Source organism: Sorex fumeus, unplaced genomic scaffold, assembly GCF_029834395.1.
Source record: "Sorex fumeus unplaced genomic scaffold, SorFum_2.1 ptg000036l, whole genome shotgun sequence".
Classification (NCBI taxonomy): Eukaryota; Metazoa; Chordata; class Mammalia; order Eulipotyphla; family Soricidae; genus Sorex; species Sorex fumeus.
The window spans coordinates 4,515,494-4,534,901 of record NW_026606093.1 but is presented as its reverse complement, the minus strand read 5'-3'; the positions used below and the strand labels follow the sequence as shown (position 1 = coordinate 4,534,901).

At 43.0% G+C, this 19,408-nt stretch overlaps 1 protein-coding gene across 6 annotated transcripts in view; it reads left to right on the top strand.

The window, feature by feature from the left end:
- Positions 1 to 19,408, top strand: part of ERC1 (ELKS/RAB6-interacting/CAST family member 1) — a 490,300-nt gene that overhangs the window by 125,413 nt on the left and 345,479 nt on the right. For 2 of the 6 annotated variants that reach the window (XM_056117812.1, XM_056117809.1), the window contains exons 4-7: positions 5,878 to 5,952; positions 9,481 to 9,636; positions 10,773 to 10,856; positions 14,626 to 14,793. In XM_056117812.1, the coding sequence (XP_055973787.1) occupies positions 5,878 to 5,952; positions 9,481 to 9,636; positions 10,773 to 10,856; positions 14,626 to 14,793 (483 nt within the window). Of the gene's footprint in view, positions 1 to 5,877; positions 5,953 to 9,480; positions 9,637 to 10,772; positions 10,866 to 14,625; positions 14,794 to 19,408 lie in introns of all 6 variants that reach the window. The other 4 variants (XM_056117811.1, XM_056117810.1, XM_056117813.1 and 1 more) reach the window with 2 other exon arrangements.

Below are 19,408 nucleotides of genomic sequence, written 5' to 3'. Positions count from 1 at the left end.
TGCTTTTCTTTGTATTTACATATAAAACAGGAGACTGCAGGTGGTGGTGCAGGACACCACCTAGCAGCTCCTGCGCTGATCCCACTGGCACTGCACACTGTGAGCCCCCATGTTGGTGCAGAGTCTTGAAACTTTGGTAACTGGTAATTGCTGCCTTTGTTTCAAAATAGCTTTACCCCTGCTTCCTTCTGGTCACAAGATTCTCATTCAAAGAAAGAAATGGATGTGTCTGACTGGGGTGTTAGGTCATGTGTCTGGGCTGTAAATGTATGTAGGGAAAGGCGGGGGAAACGAGGCACGTGACATTTTCAGCTCCTGTTGTGCGCAGTAGAATATGCTGTAGAAGGTGGCATTCCCAAGTAGAAAGGTCACATGCCACCTGACAAGAAAGAGTGTGCTGCTTCCTCTGCCCGGCTGGAAGAAATGATTTTGCAGGTTGTCCATGGAGAGGTTAATAGTTGAAGCTGTAGTACCAGGGAAAGGCCGCCTCGGATGGTTTAACACGCAGGTGTTCACGGAACAAAAGCCTTTCCATGGGTGGCGCACATCGGGCTTACAATTAAACTCTTGCTCGCTTCACAGTGATGTTGGATTTACTGAGAGAAATACCTCCTTTTAAAATTTTTTTTTGTTTGTTCCATATTGTTACCCTGTGGGCTTGTGGAGGACCTGGCGTGGTGCTGTAAAATTGAGACGTGCTCCAAAGATAAGAAGGTGGAAAATGCTTTGTTAGAGAAAGGATAGAGAATAAGCATTTAGACCCAGGAGGAGTTCTTCCTGTAAGGATTGATTCTGGAACCTTCCATCTGTAAGGCAGGTGATCTCCCACTGAGCTCCAACCCCTGTAGGATAATTTTTAGAAAATGGAAACCAGTTTCAGAAAATGTAAAGATAGGGGCTGGAGAGATCGCACATTGGGTTAGGGCGTTTGCCTTGCATGCAGCCAACTTGGGCTCAGTCCTTGGTACCCGTATATTCTCCTGAGCATCTCCGGGAGTAATACCTGAGCCAGGAGTGCAGGAGTGATAATTGAGCACAGCTGGGAGTGATCCTCCCCCCTTTCCCCCAAAAAAGTAAAACTATTTTTCCTTTAGCTCTCAAGTTAAGACGGAGTAAGAAAAGAAAGTCAGGTTCTAGATGGAACTTGGAATAGGAAAGGAACGTCAGCTACTAGATGGATGGAGGTCAGAAATGAAAAGGATTGAAAACAGCCATTTAGTTTAGAAATAGGTTGAAAAGATGGAAACTAGTAATTTATTCATCTGTTACTTTATTCTTACATACAACAAGAGAGGAACAGATGCGGAGAAGAAATAATTTTAGTGATTACTTGTATGCCAGACTGCTTCTAGCATATACTAAGAGCAGTTTTTGCCCTTAAAATGTTCACAGTCTGGTATGTTAGAGAAGTTACTCCTGATAGAATGCAGTAAGTACTACAAGAGGGCTCTGCACATCATACATGTGATTCAGTGCAGGAGTAGGAAGGAGAAGATTCCCTCTTAGGCCTTCTTGAAAAAGCCACTTTATAATTGATACCTGCAGCTTTCATTCTTTTTTTGTTTGTTTTGTTCCGATGTCACACCTGGTGGCACTCAGGGTTACTCCTGGCTCTGCACTCAGGAATCACTCCTGGCGGTGCCCAGGGGACCCTATGGGGTGCCAGGGATCGAATCCTGGTCGGCTGTGTGCAAGGCAAGTATTCCCCTCCCTGCTGCTATACCATCACTCCAGCCTGAGCTTTCATTCTTTAAATATCTATTAAGCATTTGACATACAAGCAACTGTTCTTTGAGTTCATCAGTGAATGAAACCAAGATCCCCTGATCCCTGTGCCCTCGTAAAGTATGTTCTTACAGATAGTCAATGAAAAGGAACCACGTTAAACATAGCAAATTATATATTAAGGAATATAGCCAAAAAATAAAAAAGAAGAAGAAAGGGGGGAAGGACAAGCAGGTTATTTGTTGTTTGTTTTAGACTAGATTATACTGAAACTCTTTTTGTAAAGGTCTACTCTCTGTTCAGTGCTCAGCGTCACTCCCAGTGGTACTCATGGGACCTTATAGTGCGTAGATTGAACCAGACCTTCTCCATGCAGTGTATGAGCTCCAGCCCACTGAGCTGTCTTGTCTTTTCTTTTTTTTTCTTTTTGGGTCACACCGGGTGATGCTCAGGGGTTATTCCTGGCTCTGCACTCAGGAATTACTCTTGGCGATGCTCAGGCCACCATATGGGATGCTGGGACTTGAACCCAGATTGGCGATGTGCAAGGCAAACACCCTACCTGCTGTGCTATCGTTTCAGCCCCCCATTGAGCTGTCTTTAAGATAAAGAACATATTTATAATTTTGGGTGTGGGTTTTGGGCTACACCCAGTGGTGATCAGGCCTCACTTACTCCCCGACTCTGACTTCGGCATCACTCCTGCCAGGGTGGTGCTGGCAACTGAACTCAGGTCATCCCTGTACAGGGTAAGTGCTGTGACCTCTGTACTGTCTCTCCGACCCCAGCACATAATGAACAATTTTAGACTCACACAAAAGTATAATAACTTATGAATTTACATTTGCGCATCACTCGGACACCAGTTACTAAAAGTTTGCCCATTTGTTTTATGTATTTTTAAAAATTTTTCTTTACTAATGATTTTAAAGCAACTTCCTGTGATAGACACCTTTAGCCTCTGTCCTTTTTAGTTTGCATCTCTAAAACAGCAATAATTTCTTGTCATAATAACTGTGATTTTCATAATTTGATCAACCTAATAATACAGACGAGAGATTTGGGACAAGGGTAGAAAGAGATATGTCTTCCTGTACTATCCCAGGAAGGAGAGTTGGGCAACAGGAACTTCCGGTGCAAAGGTCCTTTTGCATTAAATTGTGTCCAGCATGTTTGAGGAACAGCAGGAAGTCTGTCATGACATAAGAGGACAGTGGTTAGACGACTAAAAGTATGAGCTCAACATTGAATCATCTGGGATCCATGAGAAGATTTTCAAAATTAAGAAGAAATTTTACTTTTTGGCTTTTGGGAACACAACTGGTGGTGCTTAGGACTCAGTTCTGACTCTGTGCTGAAGGCTTAGTCCATAACTAAGATGGAACTCAGAAGACCATATACAGTGCCAGGGATCTAACAGCCGTTTGCTGCATGCAGGCAAGCACCATAACCCCTGCACTATCTCTTTTTTTTTTTTTTTTAATTTTTATTAGTGAAACACCATGAGGTACAGTTGTAGACTTACAAATTTTTTTGCTTGGGTTTCAGTTATACAATGATCAAATACCCATCCCTCCACCAGTGCCCATTTTCCACCACCATGGATCCCAGTATCCCTCCCACCCCCCCACCCCCCCCCCATCCCACCCTGCCTCTGTGGCAGGGCATTCCCTTTTGTTCTCTCTCTCCTTTTGGGTGTTGTGGTCTGCAAAATAGGCATTGAGTGGCAATCATGTTTGGTACATAGTCTACTTTCAACATGCATCTCCCATCCTGGGAGGATCCTCCCAACACCCTTTATTTGGTGCTCCCTTCTCTATCTGAGCTGCCCTTTCCCCTAGCATGCTCGGCTGGCCTCTAAGCCATGGAGTAATCCTCCTGGTACTGATCTTGGCTATTCTTTGGTATTAATCTCCTATTTTGTTACTTTATGTCCCCCAGATGAATGCAATCTTTTTATGTCTATCCCTCTATTTCTGACTCATTTCTCTTAGCATGATACTTTCCATGTAGTACCACTTGTATGTAAATTTCATGACTTCATCTTTTCTAACAGCTACATAGTACTCCATTGTGTAGATGTACCAAAGTTTCTTTAACCAGTCATCTGTTCTTGGGCACTCAGGGTTTTTTTTTTTTTTAAATTTTTATTAGTGAAACACCATGAGGTACAGTTGTAGATTTACAATTTTTTGTGCTTGGGTTTCGATTATACAATGATCAAATACCCATCCCTCCACCAGGGCACTCAGGTTTTTTCTAGCTTCTGGCTATTGTAAAGAGTGCTGCAATGAACAAACAAGTGCAGATGTCACTTCGACTATACTTTTTTGCCTTTCTGGGATATATTCCCAGGAGTGGTATTGCTGGGTCAAATGGGAGCTCAATTTTTTGAGAATCATCCATACTCTTTTCCAAAAGGGCTGAACCAGTCGGCATTCCTACCACCTCTGCACTATCTCTCTGACCCTCAAATGATCTGTTAGTTTTTCGTCAACACTTCTTTGTGTGTGTGTGTGTGTGCGCATGCATGGTGTGTGTGTGTGTGTGTGTGTGTGTGTGTGTGTATTTGGGGACCGTACCTGGGCTTACTCCTGGCTCTGTGCTCAGGACTCACTTATGGAGACCATCTTAGGGATCAAACTGAGGATCAACCCAGGTCAGTCACATGCAAGGCAAGCACCATACCCTTTGTACTATCTCTCCAGCCCCGCAAATTATTATTTTAAAGGGCCACTCTGAAAGTACTATTGAGAATAAGATGGTTGGCATTCCAAATGAAGGGTAGGGAGTTGTAGTTGTTGTTGGATTAAAGGTATTTTTGTTGTTTAATGGCTTATTCTAGGTGGTGGCAAGTCGAAATGGAAGATGTGCTTGAGATTCTGATGTTTTGAAATGAACTGGATTTCCTGACTGTTTTGGCTATGACTTGCAAGAGGAAGGAAATCACTGAGAAGGCTAGGGTGTTTGACTTGAATAACAGGAAAAATGGAGCGGCATTGGGTTGCCATTGAGATTTATTAGTCTTGGGCATGTAGAGTTGGATGGTTTGTTACACATACCAGGAGAATTCCCAGCAGGAATCGCACACAGCACTAGCAGCAGGTTGGTGTGTCTTGGTAGTGGTTTGTGCCATCTACAGTAGCTGCAGATAGTGGGTGTGGATCGATCAGAAATTGCTGGTGTTGAAATGACGGGCTGCATTCAAAAATGTTTGTGCAGTCATTGGGACTGCTTCTGAGGTTGCCTAGTGAATTGCTGGTTTCTACTTCCTTCCAGTCATTCTTCTCAGCTGGGCAAGAATGAATTAGGCGAAAGGGTGTCAAGTGTCATGCATTCCTTTCATTATGGGCAAGTGCTGTTCCGTTGGTGTATTTATCTGTGTATGCTTTGGGGTCACGAGCAGGGTGTCTCAAGGCATTTTTGGAAGTAATGACCGATTACCTCTGAGACATGGACAAAAATCTGACAAGAAAACAGCTCGAGCTGGTCTGGTCCCGGTAATTTTTAAAAACCCTCATCTTGGTATTAGGACCAGTCGTTCTTTCCTTCCTTATCCCAAACTCACTCAACTTTAGATGCAAAACAAAACAAAGCAACCAAAAATGTTCTTTTTCCTTCTTCACATTTGCTAAGCCTGATCATGTAGGAAACTTCCTCGTTTGCCGTATCTTTTCCTTTCTGCTTGCAGCCCCACTGGAGCCAGCTTTTCATCACAGGTCGCCAGGCGGTTGCTCCTCTGGGGGTGGGTGCTGTGGAGGGGCTGGCCTTTGCCAGCACAGGTGGTTTCAGGAGTCTCATTTGATGAAAACTGTGATAGCTTTTATTTTCCTTTGAAAAGGGAAAGATTTCTCGATTTGTGTTCTTTGAGGCTCTGATTGTATGTCTTCGACTCTTGTGGAGACAGAACCCTCTCTTGATTAACTTTAAATAGCTCCATCTACAAAGACATGGAGTGTTCACAGCTTGCCTGGGTGGATTAATCTGAATGCAGCCTCTCGTTCCTGGATCCACAGGGAAAGTGTCAGCAGAACCAAAAAAGTCATCATGTTTTGCTCATAGCTACTCTCCTTCCTTTTGTTTCACCTTTGAGAAAAAAAATGAAGAGAATGAACAGGAGGATACCAACTTTCTTTTTTGCTTCTCACATAGGAGATGCATCGGAGATTTGAGAATGCTCCTGATTCAGCCAAAACAAAAGCTCTCCAGACTGTCATTGAAATGAAGGTAAGCCGGAATCTAATAAGGAAGCTTTGAAGTTATTTTGCATGCTCAGAGTAACACAAACTTTCATGTGTGCCTTTTATAAAAGAGGAGCACGAGTGTGTGCTATCTCTGGGAACAGCCATCATAGTGCAATATGAAGCAGAAGTGCTTAACCTATTCCATTTCATCACACCGAATATTAGAAAGAAGTATACTCAGGGGTGGAGGTTATCAAAAGTAATGATTTTTAATACTTTTACCAGTAACTAGTTTTTTTTTGGGGGGGTAGGTAGGTCCCCCCACAGTGGCTTATGTGAGGCAGGGAGGAGAGAGACTGTCATTTCCTCCTGATCTGCCTCTGCCACCCGGGACCAGCTGGGAAGGCTAGGACTGGTGAGCACCTGTGCAGCATGGGCTGGAGTTGCGAAACCCCCCCCCCCCCACCCACCTCTTCCCCTCCCCCCACACACACCGGTCACCAGGTGACTTTCAAGCCACACCTGACATCTGCTTGGTCTTCTAAGTGTGGGAGTTGATCCCACCCACCAGATTTCTTGAGGAGCCGCAGACTCAGGTTGGAGTGAGGATTTGCTCTTTGTAGAAAAGGAAAGTCAGTCCTAGGCCTTACCCAGGGTTTCAGGATTCTTGTCTCACCTTTCAGAAAAGAATTTCAGTAGTAAAGGAGCAGTAAAGTAAGAAAACAGATTTTATTTGGAGGTTCTTAGGAAGGGGAAGGAGAGATAGAAAGTGAGAGAGTTCTCAAGAGAGACTGCAGGCTTCTCCAAGGGCAGAGAGAGCCCCTACACACACCCCAGCATTAGGTGGGATTAGGTAGCATGAAAGTGCACATCTCAAGAGGGGTGATGCGGGTGACACAGGTGCTCAGGCACCACATATGCTCGACCACGTGGGCACAAGCAGCACATGGACTCGGGCATCATATGCGCACCCTTCTTTTGTTCAAGGTGGCTTTTATAGGGGTTTTCCAGCCTGCCTCCACAAGGGGCTTCTACCTAGGTAAAAGTCTTTTGCTTGCGAGGTTGCCACGGAAGCAGAGTTGGGAATGGTTGATGGGCCTCTTTGAAATTCCTTTCCTGGCCTTTTGTTCCTGCTGGAGCTTCTCTCAGAAATTTAACATGGTGCAGAGGGTTTTTAGTAGTACTGGTTGATAAATGATGGAGGACCCAGGTCAGGGGATATACGGAGTAATATGATGATAAGGAACTTATTTACCAAGTGATTTACACATGCTCAGACTAGTTTACTTGAGGTTAGTCATTTCCAAGGAGGTTTCTGACTGATGACTGACCTCAAGTAAACTAGTCTGAGTAATGGTCGAGTTGATTTCAGAGTCTTCTGGGGACATTGATTTTTGGGACAGTCAGTACCTGCACTGTGGTTTTCAGATCTGCAGTTAGGCTGCCTTTATGGGGTGAGGTTTTTGTGGTACATTATTCGGTAGTGAGGGTGCAGACGTTGTCAAGTGCTGCCTTTCTGTCAGTGCTGGGGTATAGGAAGAAGATGGACCCTGTTTCTTGCAAGTCAAGGGTGGGGGGGGGTGCATAGAGACTGGCTAAGAGGTAGAGCTAGAGACTGAACTTAGAGGCTCTCTCACATGAACGCTGGTGGTGCTAGAAATACATGCTCTCTTTCTGCCGTTTCCTTTCATTGCTTTTATTAGCTAACATCAGGGGAGACACATTTTATATTCTTTCATTTCACAGTAGTTGCAGGCATAATGCTTGGTATTTTAATCATTCTTGAGGGCCTGTATTATATTTTCAGGAAGATTTTGTGTGTGTGTGTGTGTGTGTGTGTGTGTGTGTGTGTGTGTGTGTATGTGTGTGTGTGTGTGTTGGTGGGTGGCAGCACACCTCAAAGTGCTCAGGGGTTATTCTTGTATTCTTGACTGCTCTCGAGTGACGTCTGACCATGTTCAGGGATCATAAGCCGTTCTCGTGCTTTGAGAAACAGGGTCAATTGCATGCAAGACAAGTGCCTTCATCCCCGTACTATCTCTCTGGCCCAGATGTATCATAATTTTAAAAGTGAATTTCAGGAGCTAGGAGATAGTACAGATGTTGGAGATCAGGAGTGTGCTCCCAACCTGGGCTCAGTTCCTGTCCCACATGGTCCCCTGGGCTCCCTCTGTGACCAACTGGGTGTGGTCTTGGAGGCCCACATTGGGCTTCTCAGAGCCCCAGCCTCGAGGGCCCCACCAGCATCACACCCTTGGGTCCTTGAATTTGGTGGATGGCTTAGTGGCCAGCAGTCGATGGAGCCCCCATGTCTCCTGAGTACCACTTGGGAGACTCCCCACTTCCCCCACAAATGAAAATGAATTTTACATAGTACAATTGAAGCAATTCATTCTTGATGGACCTAGGGCTTGAATAAGACCCACTAAATTTAAGCAGTTTAATAAAAGTCCTGGTTAAGTATATTTTTGTGTTTCGTATTTAATTTTGAGTAAATATGAAACTCAGTTTGAATAAATTGATGGAAGAATTTTTTATCTTGATTTTTTTGGTATTTGGGCCACATCTGGTGGTACTCAGGATTCACATCTGGCTCTGCACTCAGGGATTACTCCTGTATTGCCTCCAGGGGGGTTGGGGGGCATGTTTCTGGGGTGCTTGGATTGAACCTAGATCAGGTGCATGCAAAGCAAGTGCCTTAGACCTGCTCTGTTATCCAGCTTCTTTTGTGATATTTTTAAAGGAAGACAGGGGTAAATATATCCCCTCCTTATACCAAATCTAAAAGTTCTTATGAATCCTTTAATATATTTCTGTATGCTGTAAGACTTACGATAGTAAGGAAATTTGATCAAGAACCATTTTATAGTACAGTAGGTAGGGCATTTGCCTTGCACACTGAGGACCCAGATTCAATCCCCCGCATCCCATATGGTCCCCCGAGCACTGCCAGGAAGAATTCCTGAATGCAGAGCTAGAAATAGTAACCTCTGAGAACCACTGGTTGCCCACCTTCCCCAAAAACAAAACAAAAGAAAACAAGAAGCTCCAAAGAAATATTTTTATAAATCTTTTCCTCCAATATTTATTTATAAAGTTTTTGTAAATCATTACAGCTCTCTTACCCTCATCACCTCTTTTGGATGCAGAAATTAAACATTTAAGGAGAGCCACGAGTAAAATGATGAAATACAAACGTGGAGGGCCTGGGCGTATAGCGCGCAGTGTGGGCATGTGCTTTGTTGGTTCAGCACCTCATGGCGCCTCGGCCCTGCACCCTGGAGCTCTTGGCTGTCGCTCTTGGCTCTCAGCACCACCCCGCCTGGCCATCGCCCTCAGGCTGGGACGCTGGGCCTTGGCCAGCTGTGTTCCCCAAGTTCCCTTGTAAAATTTGTAGGTAGAAGTGTTTTATTATTATTCATACAGGATGTTTTATTAGAAATTTGTGAAACATAAAATGAGAGGAAACTTTAAGAGAACAGTTCTCAGCAGCAAGTTTTCTCCGCATTTGTTTTATGTTAAATTTAATACCTGTGGATGCCTTAAGAACTAAATCAACGACCTTCCTCAGGACTCAAAAATTTCCTCTATGGAGCGTGGACTTCGAGACTTGGAAGAGGAAATTCAGATGCTGAAATCTAATGGGGCTTTGAGCACCGAAGAACGGGAGGAAGAAATGAAGCAAATGGAGGTCTATCGGAGTCATTCTAAATTTATGAAAAACAAGGTAATGTTGTCTAAAGGAATTTGTAATATTGATACGGCGCTTTACTTCCTTAGTGACCATGAAGAACTTTATTGCTTTTCTTTAGATCAGACTTAAGGGAACACTGCTTGTAGCATAATACTTTCAAATGGAACTTTTCCAGAATTAGACTTAAAACTACTGATGCTGTATACTGATGTCTAATTTTTGCTTGAGAGAAAAATTACCTGCCCAAGGCTAATATGTCTTGTCACCGTTTTAACGTTTTTATATTTTCTGAGATGACTTATTAGCTTTCCCGTCAAATGTATTTTTCTTACTATGCGTGACGATTGTCTGCCTTTTGTGAAGCATTTTAAAAGTCAAAACCTTAAGCCATTCTAATCCCTCCCACTTCCCTTCTCTCCCCACGATGTGGCTTAAATCATGTTTTCCAGCCCTAGGTTACAGCTGATAATGCAAAGCCCTCAGAGAGGAAGCACTTGTTGCTTTCCTGCACTACTCAGGTAGAAGTACCTTAAAACGGGAGCCACGTGGAGACATGCCAGCCTGCCTTTAAAAACTCCATCGCAGTGTATCTTTCATATATATGTAGTCATTTAGTCGGATCTGTAACTAGGCAAATTGGGGTTTTATTTTATTACAGCTACCAGTTTATCAGGTTTAAAATCATTGCAATTATAGAATGTCAGTTAGAAAATAAATAGCGCCTCTGTGGGGACTCCCCTCAATATCCCATGGAGTTCATCAGTTTCTTAGAACTGAAAACTAAAGAAGTGATACAGTCACTGACGTTACTGGATTCTGACTTCTCTGTGTGGCATGCGTAAGTTGGTTTTTTATTATTTTAAGCATCTTTCCCATGCCTACTACCAACTCCATGTTAATTTCAGAATTTAAAGCAAAATCAAATTCAAGTTTGAATCAGTTTGAAATTTTTCACCCTAGTTTGAGAGCAACATGTGTGGCGGTGTGACTGCTGATAATTTCAGATGATTTTCATAACCCTATGCAATAGAGACTAGGGCCTTCTGGAGAGGGAACAGATTGGGCTGTGTGTGCAAGTTACTGTTTTTCCAGTTGCTGCTCTGGCTCAAAAGCAGAGAAGTGCTAAATTAACATCCTAAGTGAAAAAAGAATTAACAATGTCGTGACAGGTAGAGCAACTGAAGGAGGAACTAAGTTCGAAAGAGGCTCAAGGGGAGGAGCTGAAAAAGAGAGCGGCTGGTCTTCAGGCTGAGGTCTTTGCCGTAAGATTTGCTCTTTGTGTGTAGTGATGCACCGCGGGGGCCCGCTGGTTCTGGCGTCCGTCCGTCCGGGTGGCTTACACTTGCATCTCTGTGGTTGGCAGCTTTGCCTGATTCTAGCACTAACCAGCCTGCTCTGCCCTTCAACTGACTCCTCTTCAGTTTGACTCACACGTCACTTTGTTTGCGGTGAGCCCTCACCGTGTTCTGGAAGTCTGACATACCTGGTTATTCACTGCACTTGTCAACGTATGGGTGGTACTTCACAACTTTTTTCCCCCCTCCGTTCCTTTCCTGTTACAGAGTATTTGTCGATTTAAGTTAACACTGCTCTCTTTTTCTTCTAAGGTTTTAGTGTATGCAGATGTTTTAGTGAAGTGCTTTCCTCTCACATGTATATGTTTTTTTTAAGTCCCATTCAGGTTTTTTTTTTTTCTTTGAACATAGATAGCATGCTAACTCAGATCTACTAGATAATTCCACATAAAATCATCTTTGGTAAAGAAAGTACTCTGTCGAAAATAGTGCTCAATGTAGTTCAGGATTCTGCTAAAGAAATTAAAATCCCGTTCAAAATATAAAAGAAAAGGAAAAAGAAATTGGTAACACTTGAGCGCCTTTTACAGCCTGTTAAGATAAATGCAATATAACCCCCAGTTTGTAGATGAGGAAATTGATATAACAGGGTGGTGCTTAGGAATCACAGCTAGGGGCAGAATTTGATTTTTATGTGAGCAGTTTGGTTCCAGAAGAAACTGCTTCTGAAAATAATTGTTGGATAAGACTGGAATGCAGCTTATAAAAAAATGTGCTAATTTTGTGTTTGCTGTTTACAGAGTACTTTATAGCATAGAGTACTTTGAAATATTTAGGTGTATAATCCTTTTGCATATTTTGGATGAGAAGTTGATCTGTAACTTCTTTTTCTTAGCTCTTATGAACTTCTTTGCTATAGCAAGCAACAGGACAAACATTCTGTGCATTATTTTATGGATTTGCTCCCTCCATATTACTGATTAAGAAATCATTTTGCATAGATAATTACTCAGTGACACATCCTCACCTGTGAATGACTGCAAAGCCTGTTGCTTATGATTTTTAAGGAAAATGGGTGCTTTGAAACGCATCTTTCCACTTAAGATTTCTTGATTTTCTCAGTCTTTGTGGTCAGTATTGTATTACTTGAAGATTACTTACAGATGCAGATGAGAAAACTGAGATTTTTATAGTTTTGATTTTATAGGTAACTGGGAGTTTGAGTAATTTATTTATTTATTTTTGCTTTTTGGGGTCACACCCGGTAATACACAGGGGTTACTCCTGGCTTTGCACTAAGGAATTACTCCTGGCGGTGCTCAGGGGACCTTATGGGATGCTGGGAATCGAACTGGGGTCGGCCATGTGCAAGGCAAACACCCTACCCACTGTACTATGTCTCCAGCCCCGAGTTTGAGTAATTTTTAACTTACCCCTCTAGCTGAGCAGTTGGTAATGCTAATATATTTCTTCGGAATATTTATTCATACAGCATGCGTATTTTTTAGTGCCAACTATATGTTGGGGTGAAATTATAATAATGTGGATTTATGTTACTAAAAGGATGTCATGAAAGACCATTATAGTATGTGACAACTCCTGAGTCAATAGGAGCCATAGAATGAAAATAGCTGCTGTTTACGTTTATCTTCCCTTGATGTTCTCAAGTACTTTTTTGTATGCAATAAGCATACAGAAAAACTTGTTGAATGAGTAACTTTATTTGTAAATAGAGACTTTATGCAAAAAAGGAAAATGCTAATATTATTGCTGAAACAGATTTTGAATAGTCCCTAAAAGTCTAATTTTAAACATTTTTTTCATCTCCAGAATATTTTTTTTATTTTAAAAATCACTGTTACTGAGGTTCTGAGATTTATATACTGTTGATCAGGGGCTGGAGCAGTAGCACAGCGGGAGGGCGCTTGCATTGTATGCAGCTGACCTGGGTTTGAGCCTGCAATCCCATACGGTCTCCTGAGCACAGAGCCAAGAGTAGCCCCCTCCCGGGCCCTGGGTGTGTCCCCAAGACAAATAAACAACTACCATTAATCACACTTTTCATGCGGACATCACCCCAGCACCACACGCCACACCCTGCACCAAGGAGCTCGCTTCCCTCCACTGCTTCCCTCCATCACTGTCCCAAGCCCTCCTAAAAACGGAATTTTAATTAAAGCAAAAATTTTTATACTACCTATTTCTTGAAAAAGCTTTGTCCCTTGAAACTCAGGGTATTATCATCAAAATGCTTTAGATTTAATTTTAGAGATAAGAGGATACTTTTCATTTTATTAGATTTACTGAAAATGACTTCTTGTAGTAGTTATTCTTCCAGTTATCTGTCTTCCAGTGCTCAGCTGTTTTGCTAGGTAGTTTACATAATGTAAAAACAAATACTGTTATGTACTATAAACGCAAAGCTGGGGGCTGGAGCAATAGCACAGCGGGTAGGGCGTTCGCCTTACAAGCGGCCAACATGGCCGACCCGAGTTTGATTCCTCCGCCCCTCTCGGAGAGCCCGGCAAGCTACTGAGAGTATTCGATACGCCAGACACAGTAACAACAAAGTCTCCAATGGAGACGTTACTGGGCCCGCTCGAGCAAATCGACGATCAACGGGAGAGCCTTTACCTTTACCTTACTATAAACGCAATGTGAAAAATGTAAAAGCTGGTCTAATTTTGGCTTACTTTCACAATAAAAGGTTCTTTTTAAAAAATTCTTGGAAACATTAGAAATGCATAGGAGATATTTGAAATGCTTTCTTGGTTTAAGATAAGTTTGTGGAAGAATGACCTATACCTCTTGATATGTGGATTACTATCACAGTAATTTAAACTGAAATTACAGTGCAGATTTTTACAGAATAAGGTTTTGTGCATTATTTAGATTATATGCTTCTCTCCATCAAGTTGGTGTGCTATATCTAGATGATATAACTTTTTAGGTATCTTTTTAAAAAGTTATAGGTCAGTACACCTAAATTAACAATATTACAAGATTTTTTCCCCCCAAAATAAATATTTATAACATTTTAGGACATTGAAAGTTGCTTTTTAAGTTAGGGGTTTTAAAATAAACTTGAAAATGAGAAAATTAAAATGCAGTTGTAGCTATTGAATTAAATTTTCTTTTCTTTATTTTGGTCTTTCGCTTTACTTTGCAATGCTCAGGGCTTATTCTGGGCTCTGGGTTCTGTACTCACAGATCATTCTCGCTGGGACTTGGGGTTTGATAATGCAGTGCTGAAGATCGAAACTGGGTCCTATCCGCTGTACTATCTCTCCACCCCGGAATTTAATTTTCAGTAGCAATATTAGTTTTTTTCCCTTCTCTATTGCATCTATACTAATTTCGATTTATATTCTAAAGAGGTCTGACTTAATAACATAAGCTATTTTATTCGTATAGTGGCGTTCAGGTGGGTACTGCTGTATCACAGGCCTAAAATGGAATTGGGCCTTTCTCTTTTCACTTTTTAAAGGAATTTCAGTGAGTGGTTAGATTACATAATAAATAAAAACTGGAAGTTAAAAAACGATCGACCAAGCTTTTAAGTGGCCGGGGAGTTATCTGAGGTTAGGTGGTGCCAAAAAATCCGTTCTGTTCTGTCATAAAACTAAGGCCGCCTCTAGTCTCCCGTTTTATGGCTCCCACCTGTCAAAGACCTGAATCAGAAGAGGAGGTTTCATTCAGGTTCCCTTACAAGTGTTTTCTTCCCTAGATTGGGCAGGTGAAGCAGGAGCTGTCAAGGAAGGACACGGAACTCCTCGCCCTCCAGACAAAGCTGGAAACGCTCACCAATCAGTTCTCAGACAGTAAGCAGCACATCGAAGTGCTGAAGGAGTCCTTGACTGCCAAGGAGCAGAGGGCAGCCATACTGCAGACAGAGGTAAAGAAGTTGGGGTTCATAGGGGATGTGTGTGTGGTGTGTGTGTGTAAATATACACACAAATACACATATAAACATATATGCATAATATATAGCACAAGGCGGAGCGATAGCACAGTGAGTGGCAAGGTGCTTGCCTTGCAGACAGTCGACCTGGGTCGACCCCGGTTCGACTCCTCGACCCCCCTTGGAGAGCTCAGCAAGCTACCAAGAGTATTGTGCCCACACGGCAAAGCCTGGCAAGGTAACCGTGACGTGTGCGATATGCCAAAAACAGTAGCAAGTCTCACAATGGAGACGTTACTTGTGCCCGCTCAAGCAAATCGATGAACAATGGGAGGACAGTGCTAATATATAGCACATATTTATTCTATAATTTATATATACATGCACAAAATAACACATATATAAACATGTACATATATAAACATGCATAAAACAAAAAATTATAGAAAAGTGTCTGTTATGTATCTTTATATAAAGAAATAGAAATTTACTATTTATATATGTGTTTCTAAGTTTACATAGAAAAGTGTGAATGAAAAGGTCAGTGTAAAATGTTAGCTAAATGAAGCTCTCAACTCATTTGTGGGATATTAAAAAAAATAAAAAAAGGAAACATATATTAGAATAATATCCAAAAACAGTTAAAAAAGAGACCAGGAGGACTGGAGCAGGGTTGGAAGCTGCCTCAGAGCGGTCGGGGGGGGGGGGGGGGGGGAGTACAGTTCCCTCCCTCTGGGCAAGGGCTGAGTGCTGAAGGGGGGGGGGCGGCATATGTATGATACCCTTTCTGTAACAGTGTTGCAAACCATAGTTCCTGAAAGGGAAAGAGGGAAATACTCAGGGAAGGGCATGGAGGGGAAAGGGAGAGTGAGAGAGGGAGGGTGTCTGCCATAGAGGCTGTCTGGTGGTGGCGGGAGGGAGGGATACTAGGGACATTGATGGTGGGAAACGTACACTGGAAGGGATGGGTGTTAGATCATTGTGTGACAGAAACTCAGTCATGAGCAATTGTATAACTGTGTATCTCACAGTGAGTGATTCAATTCACGATCATGATCATCCTGTTGTTCCTCGATTGCCTTGAGCAGGCCCCAGTAACCTCTCTTTCGTCCTAGCCCTGAGATTTTAAAATGTGCCATATTCAAGGCTCTTTCAGGGTTAGGAGAATGAGACCCATCATTGTTACTGGTATTTGGCATATTGGGTCCACCATGGGGAGTTTGCCAGACTCTGCCGTGTGCGCAGGTTACATTCTGTAACCTGCCAGGTTGTCCACAGTAAGAATGAGATAATAAGATGTCGCTTCCGGGAGCTGGATTTTATAGTCTCTGGGTCTTGGCTGTTGATGGGATTACACGGCACTGGGGTCAGATGGTGGGTGTGACCCCTGCCTACTGGAATTTGGAGGATCTGGGTGGAGGATGCTCAGCCTCGATCCAAGCAGGCTTGGAGATCTCAGCCCCGGGACCGCATGCCTTTGTTCCTCTGCGGTACCTTCATGCGTGTGGAGAATGGTCTCAGCATGGTGGTGGCTGGTTCTGGAGGTCTTCGGCTGCCGGAGCCCTGATCGGGGCAGGGAGGAACACTCAACCCAGCCCCCTCCAAGGGGCCCTGGCGAGGACAGCCAGGCGCAGGGGCAGGAGACTCTGCGCTGTTCTCTTCCGGTAGCTGGGTTTTATAGTCTCTGGGTCTTGGCCGTTGATGGGATTACACGGCGCTGGGTGTCAGATGGTGGGTATGATTCAATTAAAAACTAAAAAAAAAATTTAAAATGAAGCTTTCATTTTTACTTACAGTAAACCCTGTGTTCGGATTACTAAGTGTTTTTGTCTTTTGATATTATGTATGGTTCCAAGTAGACAAGTTGTAGGAACTGGAAATGTTCTAAATAGATCTCATTTTTAGCTACAGATCACATAACGTGCCTTCGTATTTAAAAATACAGCTAGTGTTCTGGACAGGTAACATGGTGGTAAAGGCACCTGCCTTGCACACAAGCGAAGCCGGGTTCAGTCCACAGCATCCAGATTGCTCCCCAGTTCTGCCCGGAGTGATCCTTGAGCACAGAGCCAGGATAAGCCTTGTACACAGCCTGGTGTGGCCCAAGCAAGTCTATCTTTCTGTCTCTCTCTCTGTCACGAATTAGTGTTTTCATAAATCTTAAATTTATCTGTTGGCTCTACGCTCAGGTAGGAATACAAACAGTAATTTTAGATAGATAAGTATATCTATCATTTTTGCAATGATGGAAGAGATGGAATTGATGCTATTTGAATACATCACTTTTAACAAATACTTATAATGTCTTAATGTAAAGCGATTTTAAAGTACTCAGTAGAGTATTTGATTAGAAATAGATCGGTACTGCTTTATGAACGGAAAGTAAAGCCTACAATGTGGATTCTCCCTTTTAAAGGCTCAAAGCTTACCTCAGTGAGGGCAGGGTTGGAAAAAAGAAAGTGAATACAAAGAAGAGGTAAAAGCATCCCACTCAGAAGAGCCATAGCACAGCAGGTAGGGCATTTGCCTTGCACGCAGCCGACCCGGGTTCGGTTCCTCTGCCCCTCTCGGAGAGCCCAGCAAGCTACCGAGCGTATCTCACCTGCACAGCAAAGCCTGGCAAGCTCCTCGTGACGTGTTCGATATGCCAAAAACAGTAACAAGTCTCACAATTTGTTGTGAGATGTTACTGGTGCCCGCTTGAGCAAATCGATGAACAGTGGGAGGACAGTGCTACAGTGCTACCCAGAAGACAAAATCTTCAAGTGGGGGAGCATAGGAAATGACTAAAACTGGCCTGACATTTTGCTTTGGTACAGTTTACTTTGAAAACTTGGAGATTTAAGTATGTGTTTGCAGTTCATACAATTCTCACTCTCAAAAAATGTCATCTTACTCTAATTGCAGCTTTGTTCTGCTCTGCTTCCTAGGCATATTTTGGGTGGGTATAGTTAAAGCTCTGATCCTGCTGGCTACTTGGTTTTAGCTTCAGGTTTCTTTTCTTTTCTTTCTTTTTTTTTTTTTAACTCTCAGGTGCATACTCTTGGACATGTTGTTTAAATAACTTCGTTGTCACTTTCCACATCTAAAAGAGGAAAGAAAATAGCAGTGCCTATTTCAAAAAGTTATTAAGATTAACTAGTTGATTCGTGCTTGGTACTTGCTTCACAGTAAGGTCTCTGCAGGTTAGTTGTTGTCATAATTCTTGAAACAAAATCAACTAATTTCTGTAGGTGATTAGAATGTTCGGAGATGCAGGGGGATAGTTCTGAGGGCTGAATTGTATATGCCTGGGATGCACAAGATCCAGATTCGATTGCCGGCACCATATGACTGATGCCCTCCACCCTGCCCTGCCAAGTGACCCCTGACCACCGGCTGGGTGCCCTGGAGGCTCCTGGCAGCTGCGGACCTGAGCAGCACTATTTTCCTAGAACTGTCCTCCAGATGCCCAAGGCACGCAGGGGAGCTCCCCCGAAATAAGTTTAAAATAAATAAAATGCTTGGAATTTCATAGGTAGAGTCTTAATTTGGATGAGATGGTTCTTCGTGTATAAATATAAACTTAGGTTTATGAAGGGAACTGCAGAGATGTCAAACTCTCTGGGAAATATCAGGTGCAAATGAGATTTCTTCAGGATCTGGGTGCTTGCACTACTTTAAAAGTGTCAGAAGAGGGCGCCATTGGTTAAGAGTTAGGATTCTTCCAGGTTTGCTGCCGTAATAGCTGTGGCTGCAGGCGGCAGGTGGGCAAAGGGAGAAGGAGGCAGTTGGTTAATGGTAATGCGGATATTTAAAAGCTTGTCACAGTCTAATAAATGGCTTTGCCCCTTGGCAAAGCATTCTCCGTCTTGCGCCTGTCTCAAATGATGCTCACATTAGTTAGCTTTCCCACAGATGGTCTGTGAGGTTCCCGATTTCATAGTGAACACGGATTCGACTTGTAGTCATGTTTGGAATTCTTTTATATTTGTTTTTAGCTGTCCAGGAATACCTGAGTTTTCGTGATTTGCCCCTCTTAAGTTCCCAGGGCAGCTGTTCCGAGAGCAGTCATCTCATTACAAATCGTATCAGTCTTGTTGAAACTGTATAGGCGAAACCCTAATTAACAAGATTCACATCACAGTACCTCAGATGACAAAAATGTCCGTCTCAATGAAGAGGTGAATGTAATTGCCCATTTATTAGCATTTATTTTTCATTTCTTTTTTTGGTGCTACTTGACAAGGGTCACATTTTTCTAAAGCAATTTTCTCATGTTTGAATTCAACAGCAAGTAGTTTTGAGCAACTTTTGAGTGTTATTACAAAATTTCCCTATAGTTTCTTGTTACTTTTTTTTTGTGGGTAGGATGGGACCCCGGGGGTGGGGAGGGAGCGTCCATAGCACTAGGAGATGGGGCTACTCCAGGTGGCACTTGATCCAGTTGTGTAGCCCAGTGTTCAGGCCCAGCAAGGTGGTGCTGTTCGGGCCCAGACCTGCCAGGGGGATGTCAGCCAGGCTGCTGGGCCTTGCCAGGCAGCCTCCTGCCCTTTGAACTGGCCTGCATAGTCTGCTCTCAGTTGATCGCCATTGCCCTTTCTGCAGCTGTCCTAGAAAAAATAATTTT